The sequence below is a fragment of the Hyperolius riggenbachi genome, chromosome 4 (assembly GCF_040937935.1).
Source record: "Hyperolius riggenbachi isolate aHypRig1 chromosome 4, aHypRig1.pri, whole genome shotgun sequence".
In the NCBI taxonomy this organism is placed as follows: Eukaryota; Metazoa; Chordata; class Amphibia; order Anura; family Hyperoliidae; genus Hyperolius; species Hyperolius riggenbachi.
The window spans coordinates 293,637,728-293,658,417 of record NC_090649.1 but is presented as its reverse complement, the minus strand read 5'-3'; the positions used below and the strand labels follow the sequence as shown (position 1 = coordinate 293,658,417).

The 20,690-nt window shown below is 44.2% G+C and overlaps 1 protein-coding gene across 6 annotated transcripts in view; it reads right to left on the bottom strand.

Annotated features, from left to right (window-relative positions):
• Positions 1–20,690, bottom strand: part of TPD52L1 (TPD52 like 1) — a 172,195-nt gene that overhangs the window by 9,537 nt on the left and 141,968 nt on the right. For 3 of the 6 annotated variants that reach the window (XM_068231460.1, XM_068231463.1, XM_068231458.1), the window contains 2 exons: positions 20,078–20,116; positions 7,376–7,436 (listed from right to left, as the gene is read on the bottom strand). In XM_068231460.1, coding sequence (XP_068087561.1) covers positions 7,376–7,436; positions 20,078–20,116 — 100 coding nt within the window. The remainder of the gene's footprint in view (positions 1–7,375; positions 7,437–20,077; positions 20,117–20,690) is intronic. The other 3 variants (XM_068231461.1, XM_068231464.1, XM_068231462.1) reach the window with 1 other exon arrangement.

The following is a 20,690-nucleotide window of genomic DNA, read 5'->3' as shown; positions in this document are numbered from 1 at the left end:
GTCCTAATATCTTTTTAGGATTCTGATGTTTCTTAAAAGCATGTGCTTTTAGGCCAATAGACTCTGAGTTATGTAAATAAAATATAATTTTAATTGTAAACTGATTGGACATATGCATCTTTAGTTATGTTAAACTACTCCACTATCTGGCAGTGGCTGTATAGTGTGCTCTGCCTCTGACATAGGAGACCAGGGTTCAGATCTCAGCTCAGCTGGATAGTGTACTGGGCTCTGCCTCTTCCTGTTCAGTAAACCAGCACCTATTTAGTAGGAGACTTTGGTCAAGACTCCCTAACATTGCTACTGCCTATAGAGCGTGTCCTAGTGCAGGGCTTTTCAACCTTTTCACTAATTGTACCACTTTTATGGCCTGAAAATTTTCAAGTGCTGCAAAGTTTGGCAGTTAAAAATTGTTGAAATTTGGCAGTTGGAAAATGGCAGTTGAAAAATGTCAGATGAAAAACAGCAACTGAAATTTGGCAGTTGGAAAATGACAGTTGGAAAATGGCAGTTGGAAAACGACAGTTGAAAAATTACAGTTGGAAAATAGCAGTTGAAAAATGACAGTTGGAAAGTGGCAGTTGAAAAATGACAGTTGGAAAATGGCAATTGAAATTTGGCAGTTGGAAAATGGCAGTTGAAAAATGAAAGTTGGAAAATGACATTTAAAAAGCTTTAAAAATGACAGTTGGAAAATGGCAGTTGGAAAACGGCAGTTGGAAAATGGCAGTTGGAAAACAGTTGAAATGTGGCAGTTGGAAAATGGCAGTTGAAAAATGACAGTTGCAAAATGGCAGTTGGAAAATGGCAGTTGCAAAATTACAGTTGGAAAATGGCAGTTGCAAAATGACAATTGGAAAACGGCAGTTGAAAAACTGTTAAAATTTGGCAGTTGGAAAATGGCAGTTGAAAAATGGCAGTTGAAAAATGACAGTTGGAAAATGGCAGTTGAAAAATGACAGTTGGAAAATAGTTGAAATTTGGCAGTTGGAAAATGACAGTTGGGGAATGACAGTTGGAAAGCAGCAGTTGAAAAACAACAGTTGGAAAATGGGTGTTGGAGAATGGCAGTTCAATCGCCTTTTTCAAACTGTCATTTTTCAACTGCCATTTTCCAACTGTCATTTTTCAACTGCCATTTTCCAACTGTCATTTTTCAACTGCCATTTTTCCCAACTGTCGTTTTTCAACTGCCATTTTTCCAACTGTTGTTTTTCGACTGCTATTTTTCCAACTGTCATTTTTCAACTGTTTTAAATTTTACCTGTTTAAAGGACCACTACAGTGAAAAAAGTGAGCTGTTAGAAGACCTAAATTCAAGCACTGCATTCAAGGAAAACAAATACAGGTGCTGAGTGTCTTTAGTGTGTGTGTGTGTGTCTTTAGTGTGTGTGTGTACACTTTTCAACCTTCCCGGTAATTGTACCACTTTTATTGCCTAAAAAGTACCACCAGTGTGTCTGCGCAGTGGATTGGACGCGATCGGGCTTGGCCGTTTCTGCTGGAGCCTGAACAGAGAGCAGCTACTGCACATGCGCACACACACTGACAAGGAGAACTTTGGGGCTCCCAGCGCTGGATCCCTTCTACTGAGGAGGAAGGGGGAAACCTCTTTAGGATACAAAGGCCTCAATTCACTAAGATCATGCTGGAGATAATAAGGCAAGAGAAAACTTCCCTCCACACAGTGAGAGAGTTATCTTATCTCTTCATTCCCTAATGCTGGGAATACACGGTTCGTTTTTGCCTTCGTTTAAACCTTCGTTTCGATTGTGCCTTTTGTCCTTTTCGATCCCGAAATAATCGGTCATACGGTTAATATCACCACCCACGGTTTCGTTTTTTTTTTCGATTCTGATGGTTTTGTTTTTCCAATGATCGAAGGCTGCTAGGAAACGAAACGAAAATCCCTTTTTACAGGGACGGACTAGCATAAACGAATATATAATCGATCTGAACAGCCGTCAAGCCTACCAATGGCTCGATTAGATGGATAAAGAGAGATAATATCAAACATGTTCGATCACTAGTCGTTCGTTTTTGGGGTCTATTAATCGAAACTATAATGAGATTATGACTATTTTCACATACGTTTTCAACACTCGATTCGTTTACCGAACGAATCGAAGGTTTAAACGAAGGCAAAAACGAACCGTGTATTCCCAGCATAAGTTACCTCCTCTGTAGTTATTTTCACACACAGCTAATTAACAGCTTGTCTTTAACTTTAGAATTCTGGAGTTATTTTAAGGATTGAAGAGTTAACTTTAGGTTTGCCTGAGGTAAAATGTTTCCTGAATAAGATATGCCTCATCACCATGGTGATAACTCTATAAACGTTATTAAAGACAGGAGATAAGCTTTGTGAATTGAGGCCAAAGGCCTGAGGTAAGTACTCACCAGGGGGACTTTTTTCTTACATGTATGTAACATCAAAATGTCCCCTGGGGGGTACTCACCTCGGGTGGGGGAAGCCTCAGGATCCTAATGAGGCTTCCCACGTCGTCCTCCGTCCCTCGGGGGTCTCGCTGCAGCCCTCTGTACAGCGGTGACGTAAATATTTACCTTCCCGGCTCCTGCGCAGGCGCTCTGGTGGCTGTCGGCTCCGAAGTAGGCGGAAATACCCGATCGTCGTCGGGTCTGCTCTACTGCACAGGCGCAAGTCTCCGGCGCCTGCGCAGTAGAGCGGACCCGACGGAGATCGGGTATTTCCGTCTAGTTCCGAGCCGAAAGCAGCCACAGCGCCCCCGCTGGAGCCTGCAAAGGTAAATATTGAACTGACAGTCGGGTCTGTCGCCGGCTGTTCGGAGGGCTGCAGCAAGACCCCCGTGGGACAGAGGACGGCGTGGGAAGCCTCATTAGGATCCAGAGGCTTCCCCCACCCGAGGTGAGTACCCCCCAGCAGGGGATCTTTTTGATGTTACAGAGTCTCTTTAAACTAGTAATCAGGCAAAAATATGTGTCCCCCGCTCTCCTTACCTGGGGCTTGCTCCAGCCCCTTGCAGATGACACGCCGCAGCTCTGCGCTCAGTTTTCGGCCCAGGGTCCTGCCAGTGCAGAGGGTGACCTCGAGGTTGTCATTTACGCCCATGTTGTCCGCGGTGTACTGCACAGGCGCGGAACTACTGCATGTGCGCAGAACACCGCGAACAACGTGGACTTGATTGACAGCGGCACTTGCGCAGGCGCATTAGAGGAGGTCGCTGTCTGCACTGGCGAGGACACTGGGCCGAACACTGAGCGTGAAGCTGTGGGTGGAGCGTGTCATCTGCAAGGGGCTGGAGGAAGCTCCGGGTAAGTAGAGCAGGGTCACATTTTTGCCTGCTGACTCCTTTAAGAAAAGAGGGAATATGGGAGGGGAAAAGTAGGAGGCATTGGTGGGGAAAAAGATTACAATTAGATTGCTAGCCTACAGATTGTCAGTATTGGCAATCTGTAGGTAGATTGCCTATATAGGTAGCCTTGCAAGTTCCTCCCCCCCCCCCCCCCCCCGTCGCCGTTTAATTATAGGTAACCTGGTCCCACCACCAGAAAGCTGAGAGCTAGGCAGTGACTCACCACAAAGTTCGGCTCCCCGTTGCTCACACTCCTTGCTGTGCTGCCCTGCAAAATAGTTCACACCTCAGATCATCGGTAAGCCAGCTGCAGTGAAGAGACAGCCAGGCAAATGGTGCATGGTGACGGCATGTATACTTCAAATACAGGAAGTGAGCAGTGATGTCACTTTCTATATCTGCGCCATCGCTGTGCACCGTTCGCCTGGTTGTCTCTTCCCCACTGATCTGAGGTCTGAAGTATGCTGCAGAGCAGCACAGCAAGGAGCAAGGGAGGGGGATAAAAACTTTGTGTAGGCAGGACAGGACCAGAACAAGAGGCAGGCAAACCTGGTGTGTACCACTTGGCCAACTGCAAAGTACCACTGGTGGTACGCATAGCACAGGTTGAAAAGCCCTGTCTTAGTGGCTGCAGCTCTGGCGCTTTGAGTCTGCCAGGAGAAAAGCACAATATAAATGTTATTTGTCTTGTATTTGTCTCCAGTAAGCAAGCACCTAAAATGTTTTATAGCCTATATGTTATATATACGGTAAATGTTCTGTGTCTTTTCTAAGTCCCCTTCAGGTCTGGGTATTTCCTTAGTTTAAATATAATCCATAGTATGTAGGGGTTGTTAGGTTAGCAACCTTACTGGTCCAGGTTTATTTCTACTTAGTTACAATCACTGTTTCACTAGCCCATCTGCAAACCTGATATCTTTCTGTATACTCAATAATTATTTATTTATTATTTATTTATTGTATTTATAAAGCGCCAACATATTATGCATATTATTATATTATATATTAATATGTTTTTCTTATCTCCTGGTTTATCATTATCATTTCCTATCATCCGCAATCTAACCTTTCTCTAAAAACTCTCTCCTCTGAGGGCATGCCACATGGACCCAACAACTGGCCTGACAGCCATAGCGTTACAGAGAGTACTCAAAGTCACTTTGGCTCTGACTCCTCCCACAGTCTTCCTCACCACAACCTAGGAACCTCCATGTCACTCATGTTCCTTCATGAACTGATTCTGGAGGAGGTCAGTGGCTGTAACAGCAATGCATCTCCTCCACTCAGCAGAAAAGGGTGTTACTGAATGATGCAAGGGCCACCTCCTTTACAAGTTACCTTGGGAGGCTAGACAATCCCAGTGACACGGCAGCCCACCTATAGGATCCGGCAAGAACCCAGCATGATGTCATTACTAGATCTTTCCTGTCCTGGTTATTATTAGGGGAGGTGGGCCTTCTTTCGAGTTGGGAACCAACCTTACAAATGTAATATGTAGATAGGCTTTACATAAAGTATTGCAGTTTTGTCTTTACTAGAGAGACTTCCCTTCACTTCCTCAAATACCTAATGAGAACAGAGGATCCAACCTTTGAAAGCTGTCACAGGAATAGTCACTTTATTAACAGATATATCCCAAATCTTATTTGGTGACAACTGAAAAAAAAATCTAACATTAACCTCCTTTTTTTTCCTGAGTGTCGGCTAGGGACACAGACAGGGGTCTAGTCCTGGGAAAAGAGGTGAGGAGACTCACCTGGGAAACCCCTGTGCTGCGCGTAGCGCGGCGCGCCAATAATGGGCGTGGTCAAGCATAATGTGGGCGTGGTCATGGGTGGGGCCAAATATACATGACCTTAGCAGTGATGTAAAAGGTCTGCCGGGGAAGTTGGAGCGCTGCCGTAGTGTATCCCCCCAAAATAGATGTAATCTGACAGCATTTCACCAAAAAGACACATAATCTGATAGAAGTTACTCCAAAATACAGATAATATGGCAGTGGTTCCCCCAAAATACAGATAATATGGCAGTGGTTCCCCCAAAATAGATAATGTGGCAGCAGCAGCAGTTCCCCCAACATACACATAATTTGGAAGCAGTTCCCCAAAATACGCGAAACCTAGCAGCGGATCACCCAAAATACACGTAACACCCAAAATACATATAATATAGCAGCAGTGGTCCCCAAAACATACACAATCTGGCAGCAGTATGCGTAATCTGGCAGCAGCCGTTCCCCTAAAATACACATAATCTAGCAGCTGTTCCCCACAATACACGTAATCTGGCAGCAGCCGTTCCCCTAACATACACATAATCTGGCAGCTGTTCCCCAAAATATATAACAGCGGTTCCACAAGAATGCAGATAATCTGACAGCAGTTCCCCCAAAATAAGTACCCCCAGCATAGGTAGCCAGGTCTATAGGTGTCCCCAGTATAAGTAGCCATGAGTATAGTAGTCCCCAGTATATGTAGCCAGAGGTATATGTGCCTAGTATATGTAGCCAGGGGTATATATCCCCAGTATATGTAGCCAGGAGTATACATGCCCAGTATATGTAGCCAGGGGTATATGTAGTCAGGGGTATATGTGCCCAGTATATTTAGCCAGGGGTATATGTGCCCAGTATATGTAGCCAGGGGTATATGTCCCCAGTATATGTAGCCAGGGGTATCTGTCCCAGTATATGTAGCCAGGGGTATATGTCCCAGTATATGTAGCCAGGGGTATATATGTGCCAGTATATGTAGCCAGGGGTATATATGTGCCAGTATATGTAGTCAGGGGTATATGTCCAAGTATATGTAGTTAGAGGTATATGTGCCTAGTATATGTAGCCAGGGGTATATGTGCCCAGTATATGTAGTCAGGGGTATATGTGCCCAGTATATGTAGGCAGGGGGTATATGTGCCCAGTATATGTAGGCAGGGGGTATATGTGCCCAGTATATGTAGCCAGGGGTATATGTGCCCAGTATATGTAGCCAGGGGTATATGTGCCCAGTATATGTAGTCAGGGGGGTCTATGTGCCCAGTATATGTAGTCAGGGGGTATATGTGCCCAGTATATATGTAGCCAGGGGTATATGGGCAAAGTATATGTAGCTAGGGGGTATATGTGCCCAGTATATGTAGTCAGGGGGTATATGTGCGCAGTATATGCAGTCAGGGGGTATATGTGCCCAGTATATGTAGTCAGGGGTTATATGTGCCCAGTATATATGTAGCCAGGGGTATATGGGCAAAGTATATGTAGCCAGGGGGTATATGTGCCCAGTATATGTAGTCAGGGGGTATATGTGCGCAGTATATGCAGTCGGGGTATATGTGCCCAGTATATGTAGTCAGGGGGTATATGTGCCCAGTATATATGTAGCCAGGGGTATATGTAGCCAGGGGTATATGTCCCAGTATATGTAGGCAGGGGTATATGTCCCCAGAATAGGTAGTCAGGTGTCCCCCAGCAGGAGGGGAGCAGCGCAGTGGAAGGAGAGCTGTGAGCAGCGGTGGGAAAGGGGGGCCATCTCCCCCCCCCCATCCCTCACCTTAGGGTGCTCTCCTTCCCTCGCTCTCCCCTCCTGAAGTAACGTGCGGGCAGCGGGCAGGACTTACCTCTCCTCCTCGTCGGAACACCGGATCTGCGTGCCGCAAGTCTGGTCTGGTCCAGAGCAGCGGCACGCAGATCCGGCGCCAGAACGAGGAGAGGTAAGTCCTGCCGGCTGCCCGCACGTTACTTCAGGAGGGGAGAGCGAGGGAAGGAGAGCACCCTAAGGTGAGGGATGGGGGGGGGGAGATGGCCCCCCTTCCCCACCGCTGCTCACAGCTCTCCTTCCACTGCACTGCTCCCCTCCGAACATGGCAGGGTGAACGGCGTCCACTCTCTGGAAATAGTAAGTGGACGCCGTTCACCCACGTCCACGCACCACTCAACCCCTGGACACAGACAAACTGTCTTACACAAGTTCTGTTCTTTCCCCATATTATCCAAAAATAAGGTGTCCATTGTTACCTAATAATCATCAGTGCTACCCTCTTACCTTAATTGAAGTTACTGTATTCTCAACACGCTCCTCGAAGGATTTGAATGTAGGAGAATTCCTGGGAGAACAAGGAAAATGTAGCATTATTAAAGTAATAAATGTGCATTGTGCTGTAGTCCACAGGAAACATGCTAGTGCCCATTCACTGTATGTAGTTAGAGGAGTAGAGGTGAGTTCTGATTAATAAGTAAGATATATTACGTATTTCAGTTTTTGTGAGCCTGTGTTCATGTGGTGGTGCCTAACCTGACGGCATATGATGGGTCTGCATCCACCATCACAGAGCAGTGTCCCTGAGAGCCCTGTATCCAGGGGAATTAAATCCTCCTTCCTAAGGCTGGGAACACACTTAGTAGAAACGCTAGCGTTGCGGAAAACGCAGCGATTATGCATGCAATGTTAGTCAATGGGCCGCATCAAAAAATGCATATAAAAATGCATATGCGTTTTGTATGCGTTTTATAATATGCGTTTTTAAAAACGCTGGTTTTGTTGCATGTTTTTCAAAAACGCACATAATGAAAGTCAATGGTGACACAATGTCATGCGTTTTTTATATGTTTTTTTCTTTAAATAATATTTTCTGATGTATTTCTGCTTCCTTTTGTCTTCCTAGTGATTTGCATAAAACACAAAAGAAAAACAGGAAAATGCATATGTGTTTTGTATATGCGAACAGCAAACGCATTAAAATGTGCAAAACGCAAAAAAACGCATGTGCGGAAACAAGAACGCAAAATGCATGGAAAACACAATACAAACGCACAAATCATATGCATAAAACAGCGATGGTTCCCACACTGCTAAGTGTGCATCCAGCCTAAGTCTTCCTATTACAACTCCTACCTAAAAATGAGGACTCGCTACACTTGGAGAATGTTCAGTCGAAAAAAATCACCTAAAGCCAAATTTGAGCTTTTGTCAGTTCTAGATAAACCGGGAGCCCTCATTACAAATAACATAATTGGGTAGCATAATCCCCAATAACACAATTAAATGAATTGGATATGTCACCTAAGAAAGACAATTAGACATAAGCATGTATTATAAATGCAGACTGAAAAAAACAACACAATTGAATAGCACATCACAAAAATAACAATTATCCAGGCAGACTTGTTCCTAGATAACACATTGAAGCAGCATGTCCTCCAGTTATAAATAGGCAGTGTGTCCTCCAAATCGCCACTCCACAGTACGGCTGTGTGCCCCAATAGCCCCCCCATATAGCCATGTGCCCCCAATAATCCCCCCCCATATAGTCATGCACCCCAACAGAACATCTAGTATGGTCATGTATCCCCAGTACACCTCCCCCAAGTATAGCCATGTCACCAACAGACACTTCTAAATGTACCACCCAACCCCTCTGCTACGTAAGGCCACAAGGCAGAGTAGTGCACTGAACCATGAGGGGTATTTATAAATGGCAGGAGTTGCAGTCCATTTTTAATCCACCCTCCTTACTTACTCTCCTAAAGATTTGGCTTAGAAATGTTCTGTGAGATGTTGCTGATTCCAGATTGCATGAAAATTGAATGTTGCTTGGAACTGGACCAATCCAAATAGGCAGGAAGTGCATTTGTCTGACCCAATGGCAAGCTACACATCTTTTATCCAGAAACATACACTGTAGAAATTGCATTTGGTTAATGTGGTCTCTTTTAAGGCTCATACACACGGGGTACGGCCGGCGCCGCAGCCACGTGGCACGCACGTGTTGCGGCGACAGGTCGCCCGTGTGTATAACGCGCGCGCCCCGAAACCGTCGCCCGTCGGAGCTGTCGCCAGGCGATTGACACGTTCAATCGCCGGCTACAGCTGTCGCCGTGACTTCGCCGGAACTGTCGCTAGTCCCGCTTGAGTACGCGGGCTAGCGACAGGAGACCTACGCGAGTGAATGGAGCATCCGGCCGGGGGATGCTCCATTCACAAACAGCTTCCGCCGCGTCTCTGCCTTTCTGGCGAGACGTGTGGACAGCTGTCGCTCCCTGTTCGTGTGCGCGCATGCTACGGGGGAGTGTAGAGATGTGAACATATATCCATACTATTGTTTAGGCAGTGCTTTCAAGGAACGAGTGGGATATAATTAAACTGCTGGCTAATTAGTCAAGTTACAAATCTGATCTGAAAAAGGCTATACTGTAGTTCAACCCTCACACATTTTGATATCCTGTTTAAGCAGCATTTCGCTATCGAACAACTTACATGGGAACGAATGTGGTATCTGCCACAATACAAAATGTTACTTTCCTAGACTTTGGCCTACACAACCTGACCTCTAACCATTGGCTGGCTAAAGAATAGCTATTGTAAGACATCAAGAGCAGTCTTGAAGTCAATAATGAACATAAGAGTTCTGTCTAACTACGGTATCTACAGTCCGGCAAGAATATGTACGTTTCTGACATTATTATACCATTGTTCCTCCATCAGTTTACAGAACTATATAAGCTACAGCTACTTATTTATTGCTTTTACAAGCTTCTTCCAAGTAGCTCTGTCAACAGCTAGAAACAGTGTGCCTATGTAATTAGTACAGCACTGCTGAGGATCTATCGTTAGTAGCTCTCTTTCCTTCTCTGCCTTGGCAATTTCTATGAATACAATTACCGTACTTGAACAAGTTAAAACTCAGAAAAGTACTTATTATAATGGATGACAATATGTAAATTAATAGGAACGGAACCTCCTCTCAGACAAAAAAGAGAACACAATAAACATTTGAAATGTTCCCCCAAGTAATACTTCACATTTATATTTGCCTAGAATATCATGCCTTTAAAGGGAAGGTTCACGGTCCCTAAAAAAAAAAATGCTAATCCACTTACCTGGGGCTTCCTCCAGCCCGTGTCAGGCAGGACGTGCCCTCGGCGCAGCTCCGCAGGCTCCCGGTCTCCTCCGGTTGCGCACCCGACCAGGCCAGCTGCCAGGTCGGGCTCTTCTGCGCTCCAAAATGCGCCTCACGCGGGCGCACTGACGTCATCGGACGTCCTCCGGGCTGTACTGGCAGCCGGCCTAGCCAGGTCGGGTGCACCACCGGAGGAGACCGGGAGCCTGCGGAGCTGCGCTGAGGGCACGTCCTGCCTGACATGGGCTGGAGGAAGCCCCAGGTAAGTGGATTAGCAATTTTATTTTTTTTTAGGGACCGTGAACCTTCCCTTTAAGGCTGGGTTACATTGAATCAGTTGGTGTCAGCTGTAACTCAATGGGCAACTGATATGTAGTGCATGAGAAGGAATGCCATGCATTATACTGAAATCTTTTTCACAATGCACTGCCTGCAGCCTTTTTGTGTCCGATGTGGACCCAATACATATAAAAGCAGATGAAAACACCCAGCAACTGAAAGAGAAAGCGCAGAACAACTGATCAGTTATCTGTTATCAGTTGCCAGTGTAAACCTAGTCTTCGCATTAAAGAAATTAGTTCAGACGGAATTGGCAGCATCTTGATTTGATTGGTCTAGCTACACACAATTGCAACAAAATGTATATCTAGTCAGAAACATGAGCATCTCATTGATCATTTCTAGTAATCTTATAGCTGTTAAAGCTGTCACTTTGGTCACCTTGTCCTCCTGTCCCACAATGCTAGCTTCCTGGCTGTATTTCCAACCTCTGGCTACATTACTTTAAACAAGTACAATGAGCATAATGAGTTGCCTTATTATTATGGAAGGGTGTGGTTTAAAAAATATGCATGGCTATAGGAGGTGTCTAAATAGCATTTCCTTAGTAAAAGCTCCCCTCTTGTGTTGGCATGTGTCAGGTCCCGGCTTGATGATGTTGTAAAGCTGGGACCAGGTACATGCCAAGACAAGAGCCTAGTGTAATGACACTCTCTGCTGCCCATCACATTTTGCTGCTACATCCAGGGCCGGATTTGTACTATTTACCGCCCAAGGCCACTATCACCACCCGCACCTTGCCAAACAGCAAACCCCCTACTACAGACACACTTTTATTGGTCCCAGTAATCACTGATGGTTATTAATTATGCAATTTTACTAAACAATTAACCTTCCAATTGACTGGATTGGACAGTGTTCATGGTGCTAATCAACTACAAATGACCAATTTGTCAATCGTTTTATCAATCTGCTGTGTAAATCGATTACATCGGAAATGATCAGAATGGTTATAATTTTTATGCCATTTATGAGACAAATCTATGCTTTCCACTCTGATAGATTGGAGCTGGTTGGAGGGTGGAGCTGGACTCGAGGAGCGGCTGACAGTGATGATGAGTGACAGCTTAGGTCACACACAATAAGCTGCCCACGTTTACTGCCCCTGAGTCCCACACACTTGCCTGACTGCTCCAGTTCACATGTTTGGCAGCTTGACTGCATAAGTGGGCCAGCCTGCAGTGCGCCCCTTGCTTCCTGGTGCCCTAGGCCATGGCCTATGTGGCCTTGACTGAAATTCGGCCATGGCTACATCAACGCATTTTTGTGCGTGCATGTTCAACAGGATCCTTTCTCTCTTGCTATGTCATCGTGCTCTGCATGCAGTACATATCAGCTTAGGCTGCTGATATATCTACAGCTAGGACTCCTATACTCCCAAAATTATGAGGTTATGGAGACTCCCCCCCCCCCCCCCCCCCCACACACACACACACTCACTGCATCCCTCAGCACTGCTGGCTACCAAGAATATGGCGTACACACCTATCTTGTGAACCAGCATAGCTCGGGGGTTGCAAATTAGTACAGAGGTAGCTTGAACGATCCCCTCCTTACCCTCAAAATTTGCGTGGTGTAGGAGGCCTAAGATTTAGAAAATTTGGGAGTAACGTTCTTCACAATACACTGTGCATGGGGGTGATGACTCACAGCACAGTGAGGATGGCAGGAAAATGTCACATTACACCAGCATTATTCCAAGTGAGGGGAGAGAGCCAATCGCTGCAGGAACAAGGAGGGATGACAAACTACTGGGGGGTGATCAGACTCCAGGGTAGCATCCTAGATAGTGCCCTATTTGTTTCTCTGAGACATGAGCATTTTTCCTTTTTGGATAATAAAATTGATGAATATGGTTTTACTGTGCTGTTTAGTCAACTTAGCGAGGTGCTAAAGGCTAGAATGTAAAGCTATGTTGCACCAAATTAGAAAAACTGATAAGTTTTTGCTCTCAGAACTGTGTTAGGGCTTGTTCACACTTGGAGCGATTTCGTTTTTGTAAGCGCTGGCGATTTTTAAAATCGCTTTAAAAGCACTTCTACAATGTTGCTCTATGTGAGTGTTCTCACATGAGTGATGAGCTTTCTATCGAATCGCAAACGCGGGTCCTGCACCATTTTCTGAGTGTTTGCGATTCAATAGAAAAGATAGGAAAATCGCTAAGCGTTTGAAAAAGCGCTTTGAAAATCGATTTTCTGAGCACTTTTAATGAATAAATACATTGTATATATTCATTTCTGGGGCAAAGAGTTGACTTCCTGACTAACGTCAGGAAGTAGTAAAAACATTGCTACACAAAAGCACTTTTCTAAGCGTAAAACGCTTAGAAAATCGCTCCATAAATCGCTCAGCGCTTGTGATAGCACTGGTGATTTATAATGTGAACAAGGCCTTAGACAGCAAAATAGTTTTTACTGTAATTACCTATTGCATTGGACAGCTGCTATTTGGAATTAGTAAAGTTTTACTATATCAAAGGACCTGCCAAATACATCTGCAGTATCCAGAGTATGAGGGCCACAACTACCAAGCTGAGGAAAACGGAGCAATTCAGGAAGAGAAGTGTTCTAGGACTTGCACCTCCCCCCTCCCCAACCAGACCCTACACAATTGGCACCCGTAGTTGAATTATAAGAACAGACGCCCCACTTGGCTGCTCTCGTTGGATCAGTAAAGCTTTTCATTCACTGCTAAATTTAAATCCTGTTCTTATTTTCATGTTACCACAGCAAATTAAACTCACAGAGTACAATTATGTTGTCTGACACTGTGGAGGTGAATGGTATTATTAGATACTACGTATTTTAGTCCTCGTTATCGCTAAAGCAAGGTTACACAGTAATTGTTTTGCATAATAAGTTGCTTAATGAGTCACGTCTTCTTTTCTGCGCGACTTGTTCTCAATGCGTGTGTTTGCTGCTATATGTGTCCGTTATTCTGTGAGCTCTCGGGTACTGCTAAACTGAGCATGCAGCTTTCACGTTATGTAAGAGAAACACCATGAACACCAATGTATTCATTCAGGAAACTCTGCTTGTGCCCACATAAACTCTGCACAGGCCATTTGGTGATTTTTTATGTTATCTGCATTACCTTCGCATTGTACTCTGCAGCCGGCTATGACTGGAAATCAAATATAATCCTTTGCATCTTTGATGATAGTAGTCAGACCCTTTTCCAGAATATTCTTCTCCCCACATGTATAGAATGCAATTCTCAGTGTTTACACAAACAGAAACAATTCTATTAGATCATTGCTAGGTATGTAATTAATGGCTTGATGGGTATTTCTCCTATTCAAACTGATCCTAAATAGGACTTTCCCAGAATTCCACATTCTTATTTTTGTTTCAAAGATTAAAAATGTAGGTCTGAAGACTAGTGTTTCACTGGCATCCACTGCTACTCTTGTGTTTATAAGAGTACAAAGTAATGATGACCTGTTGAATTTCTGCATAACTTGCTGACAGAAATGTTAGTCACACCCACACACAAGTTTTCATTTTGTGGCTGATCAGTGTATAACAATAATTTGATGATTACCTTTTGACTTGCTTTGTAAGATCTCAAGGGCAGGGCTGCCTTCCCTGCTGTTTTTGTGTCAGAGCACATTTTGTATTAATTGTCATACTTATGTTCTACTTCCTTTGTGTTGTGTACCTATGACTTGTAATTACATAGTAAAGCACTGTGGAAAATGTTGGCACTATATAAGTCAATATTAATAACAATGTTCCAGGAATTCTTATTGCAGTGGTTCTCACAAAACATGTGCAGTCATAAGAATTAAACTGATTACAGTAGAACATTTGCAGACATATGCACTTATTTGCATTGTGGTTTCAAAAGGGGGTGTAATATTATTGCAGGAATATGGTGGAGAAAAGGTATGTTATGTTGGGGGAGGGGACCATGTTGAGAAGGGATTGCTAGGACATGGACTGAGAATGAAGGGGGGGTTATGGTGGGGGGATTGCCGGAACATGAAATGGGAATTTGATGTTGGAGGACAGTTATGTTGGAGGGATTGCTGTGACATGTAAGGGAAATGCCAGAGCCACAGTGTTTCTTCCTGCATTTATACACTGACTTATTGGGATTAACCTCCCTGGCGGTTTATTTATTTTGCCAGGGAGGCTGCAATGTGGTTTTTTTTAAATTAAAAAAAAAATATTTCATGCAGCCAACTGAAAGTTGGCTGCATGAAAGCCCACTAGAGGGCGCTCCGGAAGCGTACTTTCGATCGCCTCCGGCAATCGAAAGTAACAAGATAGGCCGCAACGAGCGGCCTATCTTGTTTCGCTTTCCTCGTCGCCATGGCGACGAGCGGAGTGACGTCATGGACGTCAGTCGACGTCCTGACGTCAGAGCCGCCCGATCCAGCCCCTAGCGCCGGCCGGAACTGTTTGTTCCGGCTGCGCTGGGCTCGGGCGGCTTGGGGGACCCTCTTTCGCCGCTGCACGCGGCGGATCGCCGCGGAGCGGCGGCGATCAGGCAGCACACGCGGCTGGCAAAGTGCCGGCTACGTGTGCTGCTTTTTTCAGAACGAAAATCGGCCCAGCAGGGCCTGAGCGGCGACCTCCGGCGGCATACCCCGAGCTCAGCTCGGGATTACCGCCAAGGAGGTTAAAGAAGATCTGAACTCAGAACTTCCTTTCTGCTCTAAAAGATACGCAACAGCATAATAACCTGCAGTGCAATACATCTGCAGTGTGTCTACTTCCTGCTTTCATGGAAGCAGATATATTGTTAACATCCTGTGCTTTCAAATTAGCTTATCTGCTGTGGCCATAAGCTGACAAAGGGGAGAGATCAAATTACAACTTGTGATTGGTCACAGATGAGGGCGAATTAGACAGGCTAAACTCTCTAAATATATGCATTTCTCTATGTTTTCCTTCTGTCCTGTATAAGAGTTCAGGTCTAGTTTAAGGCCTGGAACCCACAAGAGTGGGTTTTTTTTTGAGCATTTAGGGATCGCTTTCAATCGCTAGCGATTTCCCTAAATGCTCTGCCAATGTAAATGGATGGCTCTATAGATGAAGTTGCACTCTTTGGCCAGCCATCCAATCTGGAATGGCAGGTGTGCTGGAAAAACAAATCCCGGGCACCACAGGATCCAAAGATAGCAAAAGCACGTAATGATCCGCACCACCTTCAGCAATGGATCTTCATTTATTGGTATAACAAGACATACAATTAAAATATAGAACTATAGGGCAAGACAGTCCACTGTAAAGGGCTACCTGCCCATCTTCAAGTTGCCCAGTTCTAAACATTGCACACATCAATACAGACATATATACACAGTGTGTCCAATCAGAAGAGACATGCAAATGCGAGGACCTGATGGGGAACTGCTAATTTAAATGTGTAAACCATGCCCACAATAGAAACAAACCCACTGACTAGTCGCAAGCATTACTATGTTTACACTCAGCAACAGCTTTCCCAAAACGATCAGGATGGTATAATGATCATAATAGATACCTGCATAGCATTCCCTAATATTAAAGATCCGTAGGAGGCAGGAACAGGCGCCAAAAAATGTGTATAGCTATGCCTGATTAAACTTACCCTTCGGCATCAAGTTAGTCCCTTCAACGTGAAGCACCATGGGAGAAGGACACGCCGACTAATCAGTTTGGTCAAAGGCGAACACCGCTGGCAAGCACTCGAACGCCGACCTATCAGAATATTATGGAATATTATGTATCATATGTTGGGGATGAAAGCTTTTATAATGGAGTATGGCATTTCTATCTGTTTCTTTACGATACAGATCGGTCACTAATTTCCCTCCCTCCTTCATCACAAGAGTATCCAAATAGGAAATACGCGACCAATCACTATTAATGGTTAGTCTGATTTCAGAACATCTGCAGTGCAGGGAATCGACAAATTAGACCAAGGCCGAGTGCTGCCCCGCCCACAAACATAAAACATCATCAATATAGCGAAACCAACATCTTGCATATTTCTGAAATAAAGAAGAGGTATATACAAAAGCCTCCTCATAAAGTCCCATGAAGAGGTTAGCATAAACGGGAGCCACACTCGACCCCATTGCCGTTCCCCTGCACTGCAGATAAAAATGGCCATCAAAAAGAAAATAATTCTCCCTCAAAATGATATTCAATAAAGAGAGTAAAAAGGATCTCTGTGGGTCATCATAATCAGAGGATGTAAAGAGGAAATGCTCCACAGCCTCCACACCTCCATCATGAGAGATGGAGGTGTAGAGGCTCTCCACATCTAAAGTAACTAGCAAACACTGGTCGTCTATGTCTTCAAACTTGTGTATCTCACTCAAAAAAGCTCCCGTGTCCTTAATATAAGAGGGTAGACCAACAACAAATGGCTGTAAGATCCGATCGAGAAAACAAGCTAAAAGGGAAAAAATGGAATTAGTAGCAGCAACAATAGGTCGACCTGGAGGAGAGAAAAGATTTTTATGAGTTTTGGGGAGAGTGTACAGTAATGAGTTGACAGATGTCGATTAATCAAAAACTTAAAGAGATCGTCACAAATTAGGCCTTTATTCATTGCCTCATTCACAATGGCTTCGATCCTCCCAATAATCGACAAAATTGGATTGCCATCCAATTTCCTGTACACTGCCCCGTTCGACAGTTGACAATAAACCTCACGAATATAATAATCTCTATCAAGAATCACTACTACCCCCCCTTATCAGCTGGACGTATTATAATGTTGAGGTTATGTTCTCAATGCCTCCCTTCCTATGCTATTCAAATTGTGGTTAATCGATATTTGGCCTGTTCTTACAGATCTGTCTACCTTCTTAAGGTCATCCCCAACTCTCTTCATAAATAAATCAATAGCTGGATGACTATTTGGGGTAAATCAATAGCTGGATGACTATTTGGGGTAAATGCGCTTTTATTTCTAAGGCCCAACTCACTAAGAGATAAACTATCTACATTAGCAGGTGCTGAAAAATTGAAAACTGCATCAGGGCAGGGAATGCAGAAAAAATCTTGAGTTTTAAAGTTCTGAAAAAACGATTTAGTTCAATATCCAGTGTAAAAAAATCTGGAAAAAAAGTAGGACTAAAGGAAAGTCCATATTCTAGAAATTTCTTCTCAGAAGGTGTAAGTTCATATTGTGAGATGTTCACAACAACTGATGGAGCGTCTATCTCTTCCTCAATTGTATGGCAAGAATTTTTAAATCAGGATGATACCATTTATTGGCTAACTAAAAATGAACAAAATAAGCAAGCTTTCGGCCTTGCAGCCTTCGTCGGGCTTATATCCTGTTAGTTTGCAAGCTGGTGGTACAGACAGCTTTATACATGCAACATCAAAAGGAAAAACAGATATTCTTTTCAGTGGTATGTATGTTCTGATCAGTGGTATGTATGTTTCTTGCCACCACGTCTGGTCTTGTGGTTCCTGTATCTGGAGAAGGATCTCTCGATGACAAAAAATCAGAGCTAGAGGCCTCTCCACCTGAAGATTCCACCCCAGATGATTTGGTAGGATTTTTATTACCCTTATGCTGGGGATACACGGTGTGTTTTTTTCTTATCAATTGAGCCGCTGACGGCTCGATTGATAATTTCCAACAGGTCCGATCACCGCGCGGATCGATTCTCCGCTCGATACCCGTGGGCGGACAATAGCGGAAATCGAGCGGCAGATAAGGAAGCTCCCGCGGGGTCTAGCGGGAATCGATCCGGGCGGCCGCGGGGACGCACAGGTACACAGCGGGAGTCGATCCGGCGGCTAATCGAGCCGCCAGATCGCTCCGTGTATTCCCAGACTTAGGTTTTCTGGGTTTTTTCCCTTTTCTAGGTGCATAAGATTTTCTGGTATTGGCCGATACTCGTTTCTGCCAGCTATAAACATAACCACCAGTGTAGTCACCTTGGTCACGTTTAAACTTAGATCTCTTTGTCTCCTCTAATGATTCAGAGAAATTTTTCATTTTAGCTTCCGCAGAGTCTAGATGAGCTTGAAATTCACTATCTGTGAGGATCTCTTTCAGTTCAGATTCTAAGGCACTCATTTTCACCTCTAACCTCGGAAGCTCCTGATGTATTCTTGAAATCATATGGACCATAGAATCAAAGGAGGCCTTGTTCCATATCTTGGCCCAGATGTCCGTGAACCCATCATCATCAGAAAACAGGAATAACCTGTTTGGATAACTGCCTTTAGGGGTGTTCCCCTATTGGGATTGGTTGGCCTTGCTTTTATGTGGGCCATGTAGTTGTATGCGGCGAACTGATCGGCTCCGTAGATTTTTAATGACGTTGTTTTGTTTACAACCTTTGTCCCGCCCCTATGGACATAGCGGTCTTGTTATAGGTCGGCGGTTTTCCATTATAATATGCCGGCGTCCGTTTGCAGTGACGCTCATTGGGTGATGTCTCTCCCTGTAGGCAGCGTCTCTGATAGGTCGGCATTCGAGTGCTTGCCGGCGGCGGTCGCCTTTGACAACACTGATTGGTCGGCCTTCTCCCATGGTGCTTCACGGTGAAGAGACTAACTTGATGCCGAAGGGTAAGTGTAATCTGGCATAGCTATACACAATTTTTGGCGCCTGTTCCTGCCTCCTACGAATTTTTAATATTAGGGAATGCTATGCAGGTATCTATTATGATCATTATACCATCCTGATCGTTTTGGGAAAGCTATTGCTAAGTGTAAACATAGTAATGCTTGCAACCAATCAGAGGGTTTGTTTCTATTGTGGGCATGGTTTACACATTTAAATTAGCAGTTCCCCATCAAGTCCTCGCATTTGCATGTCTCTTCTGATTGGACACACTGTGTATATATGTCTGTATTGATGTGTGCAACGTTTAGAACTGGGCAACTTGAAGATGGGCAGGTAGCCCTTTACAGTGGACTGTCTTGCCCTATACTGTAGTTCTATATTTTAATTGTATGTCTTTTTATACCAATAAATGAAGATTCATTGCTGAAGGTGGTGCGGATCATTATGTCCTTTTGCTATGTAAATGCATGGGACAGATTCCACTAGAGAGATTGCGATTAAGGAAATTGCAATCGCAGGACATGCAGCATTTTGGGAGCATTTCCATTCTAATGAATTGTACAGTAGCAGGGAATTCGCTCCCAAAATCGCTTAAAAAACGTTATCACAAATCACTAGCCATTGCGATAGCGCTTTGCGCTTTTTAGAGGGTTCTGGGCCTTAAGGAGCATACTAACAACTATCACAGATTTAGCTATTGAGCAAGTGGGTTGGGCTATCTCAGTATTTACAGACCAGACGTAGGTAAGGGTCTTGTGACATTTTGCAATATGTATACCATGGAAAGATTTTTTCCTCTGTGTAAAACCAGAGTTTGTCTTTAATGCTAATCGATTAGGAATCCTTAATAAGGAGCACAATGTGACATAACTGCATATAGCTATACACATACAATGGTTTATTAACGTGTAAAATGAACTGAACACAGCAGACTAAACACACCTAGCACTGAGCGGCATGCAAAATCACAGTATAGTTACCTCATTGCTGGCATGCTTATAGAGTGACGGATAGAATAGCTGCCATTGTAAGCATTGTCACAAGGAGAAGAAACTCAGTAAATGATGTATTAACACAGCTTTTCAAACAATTCATAGTACAACATACAAAGCATGTCATTTAGGCTTAGGAGACAAATGCGTCTACTGCACAGTGCTGCAATCTGCTGTACAAAGCATTTTGTCAGCATATAAAAACATTAACATTACTTGTAAGAGTGAATAAGATATTGATGGGTATGGCAGTACACTGTGGGTCTAATTTACTAAGGCCATGATGGAGATATTATATAATGCTACAAAACTGGCCTGCGTTTATGCTGGGCCAGAGCCCAAACAAATAGGGATTCACTAACAGTTCAACCACTCCTGCTACTGTTTGATTCCATCCAAAGGCTTCCAAATAAATGCTACCATTTAATAATGCCAGGCCAGATTTGCAGCATTACTTAATTCCCATGATCGCTGACCTGGAAATCCTTCATAATCAGGCCACAGTTTTCATCAAGGGTACTGATGCATTAGTAGCAAGTCCTGAAATGAAGGTAACATCCACATCCCTCCAGGTAAAAGCACAAGTTAGTTAGTACCATTC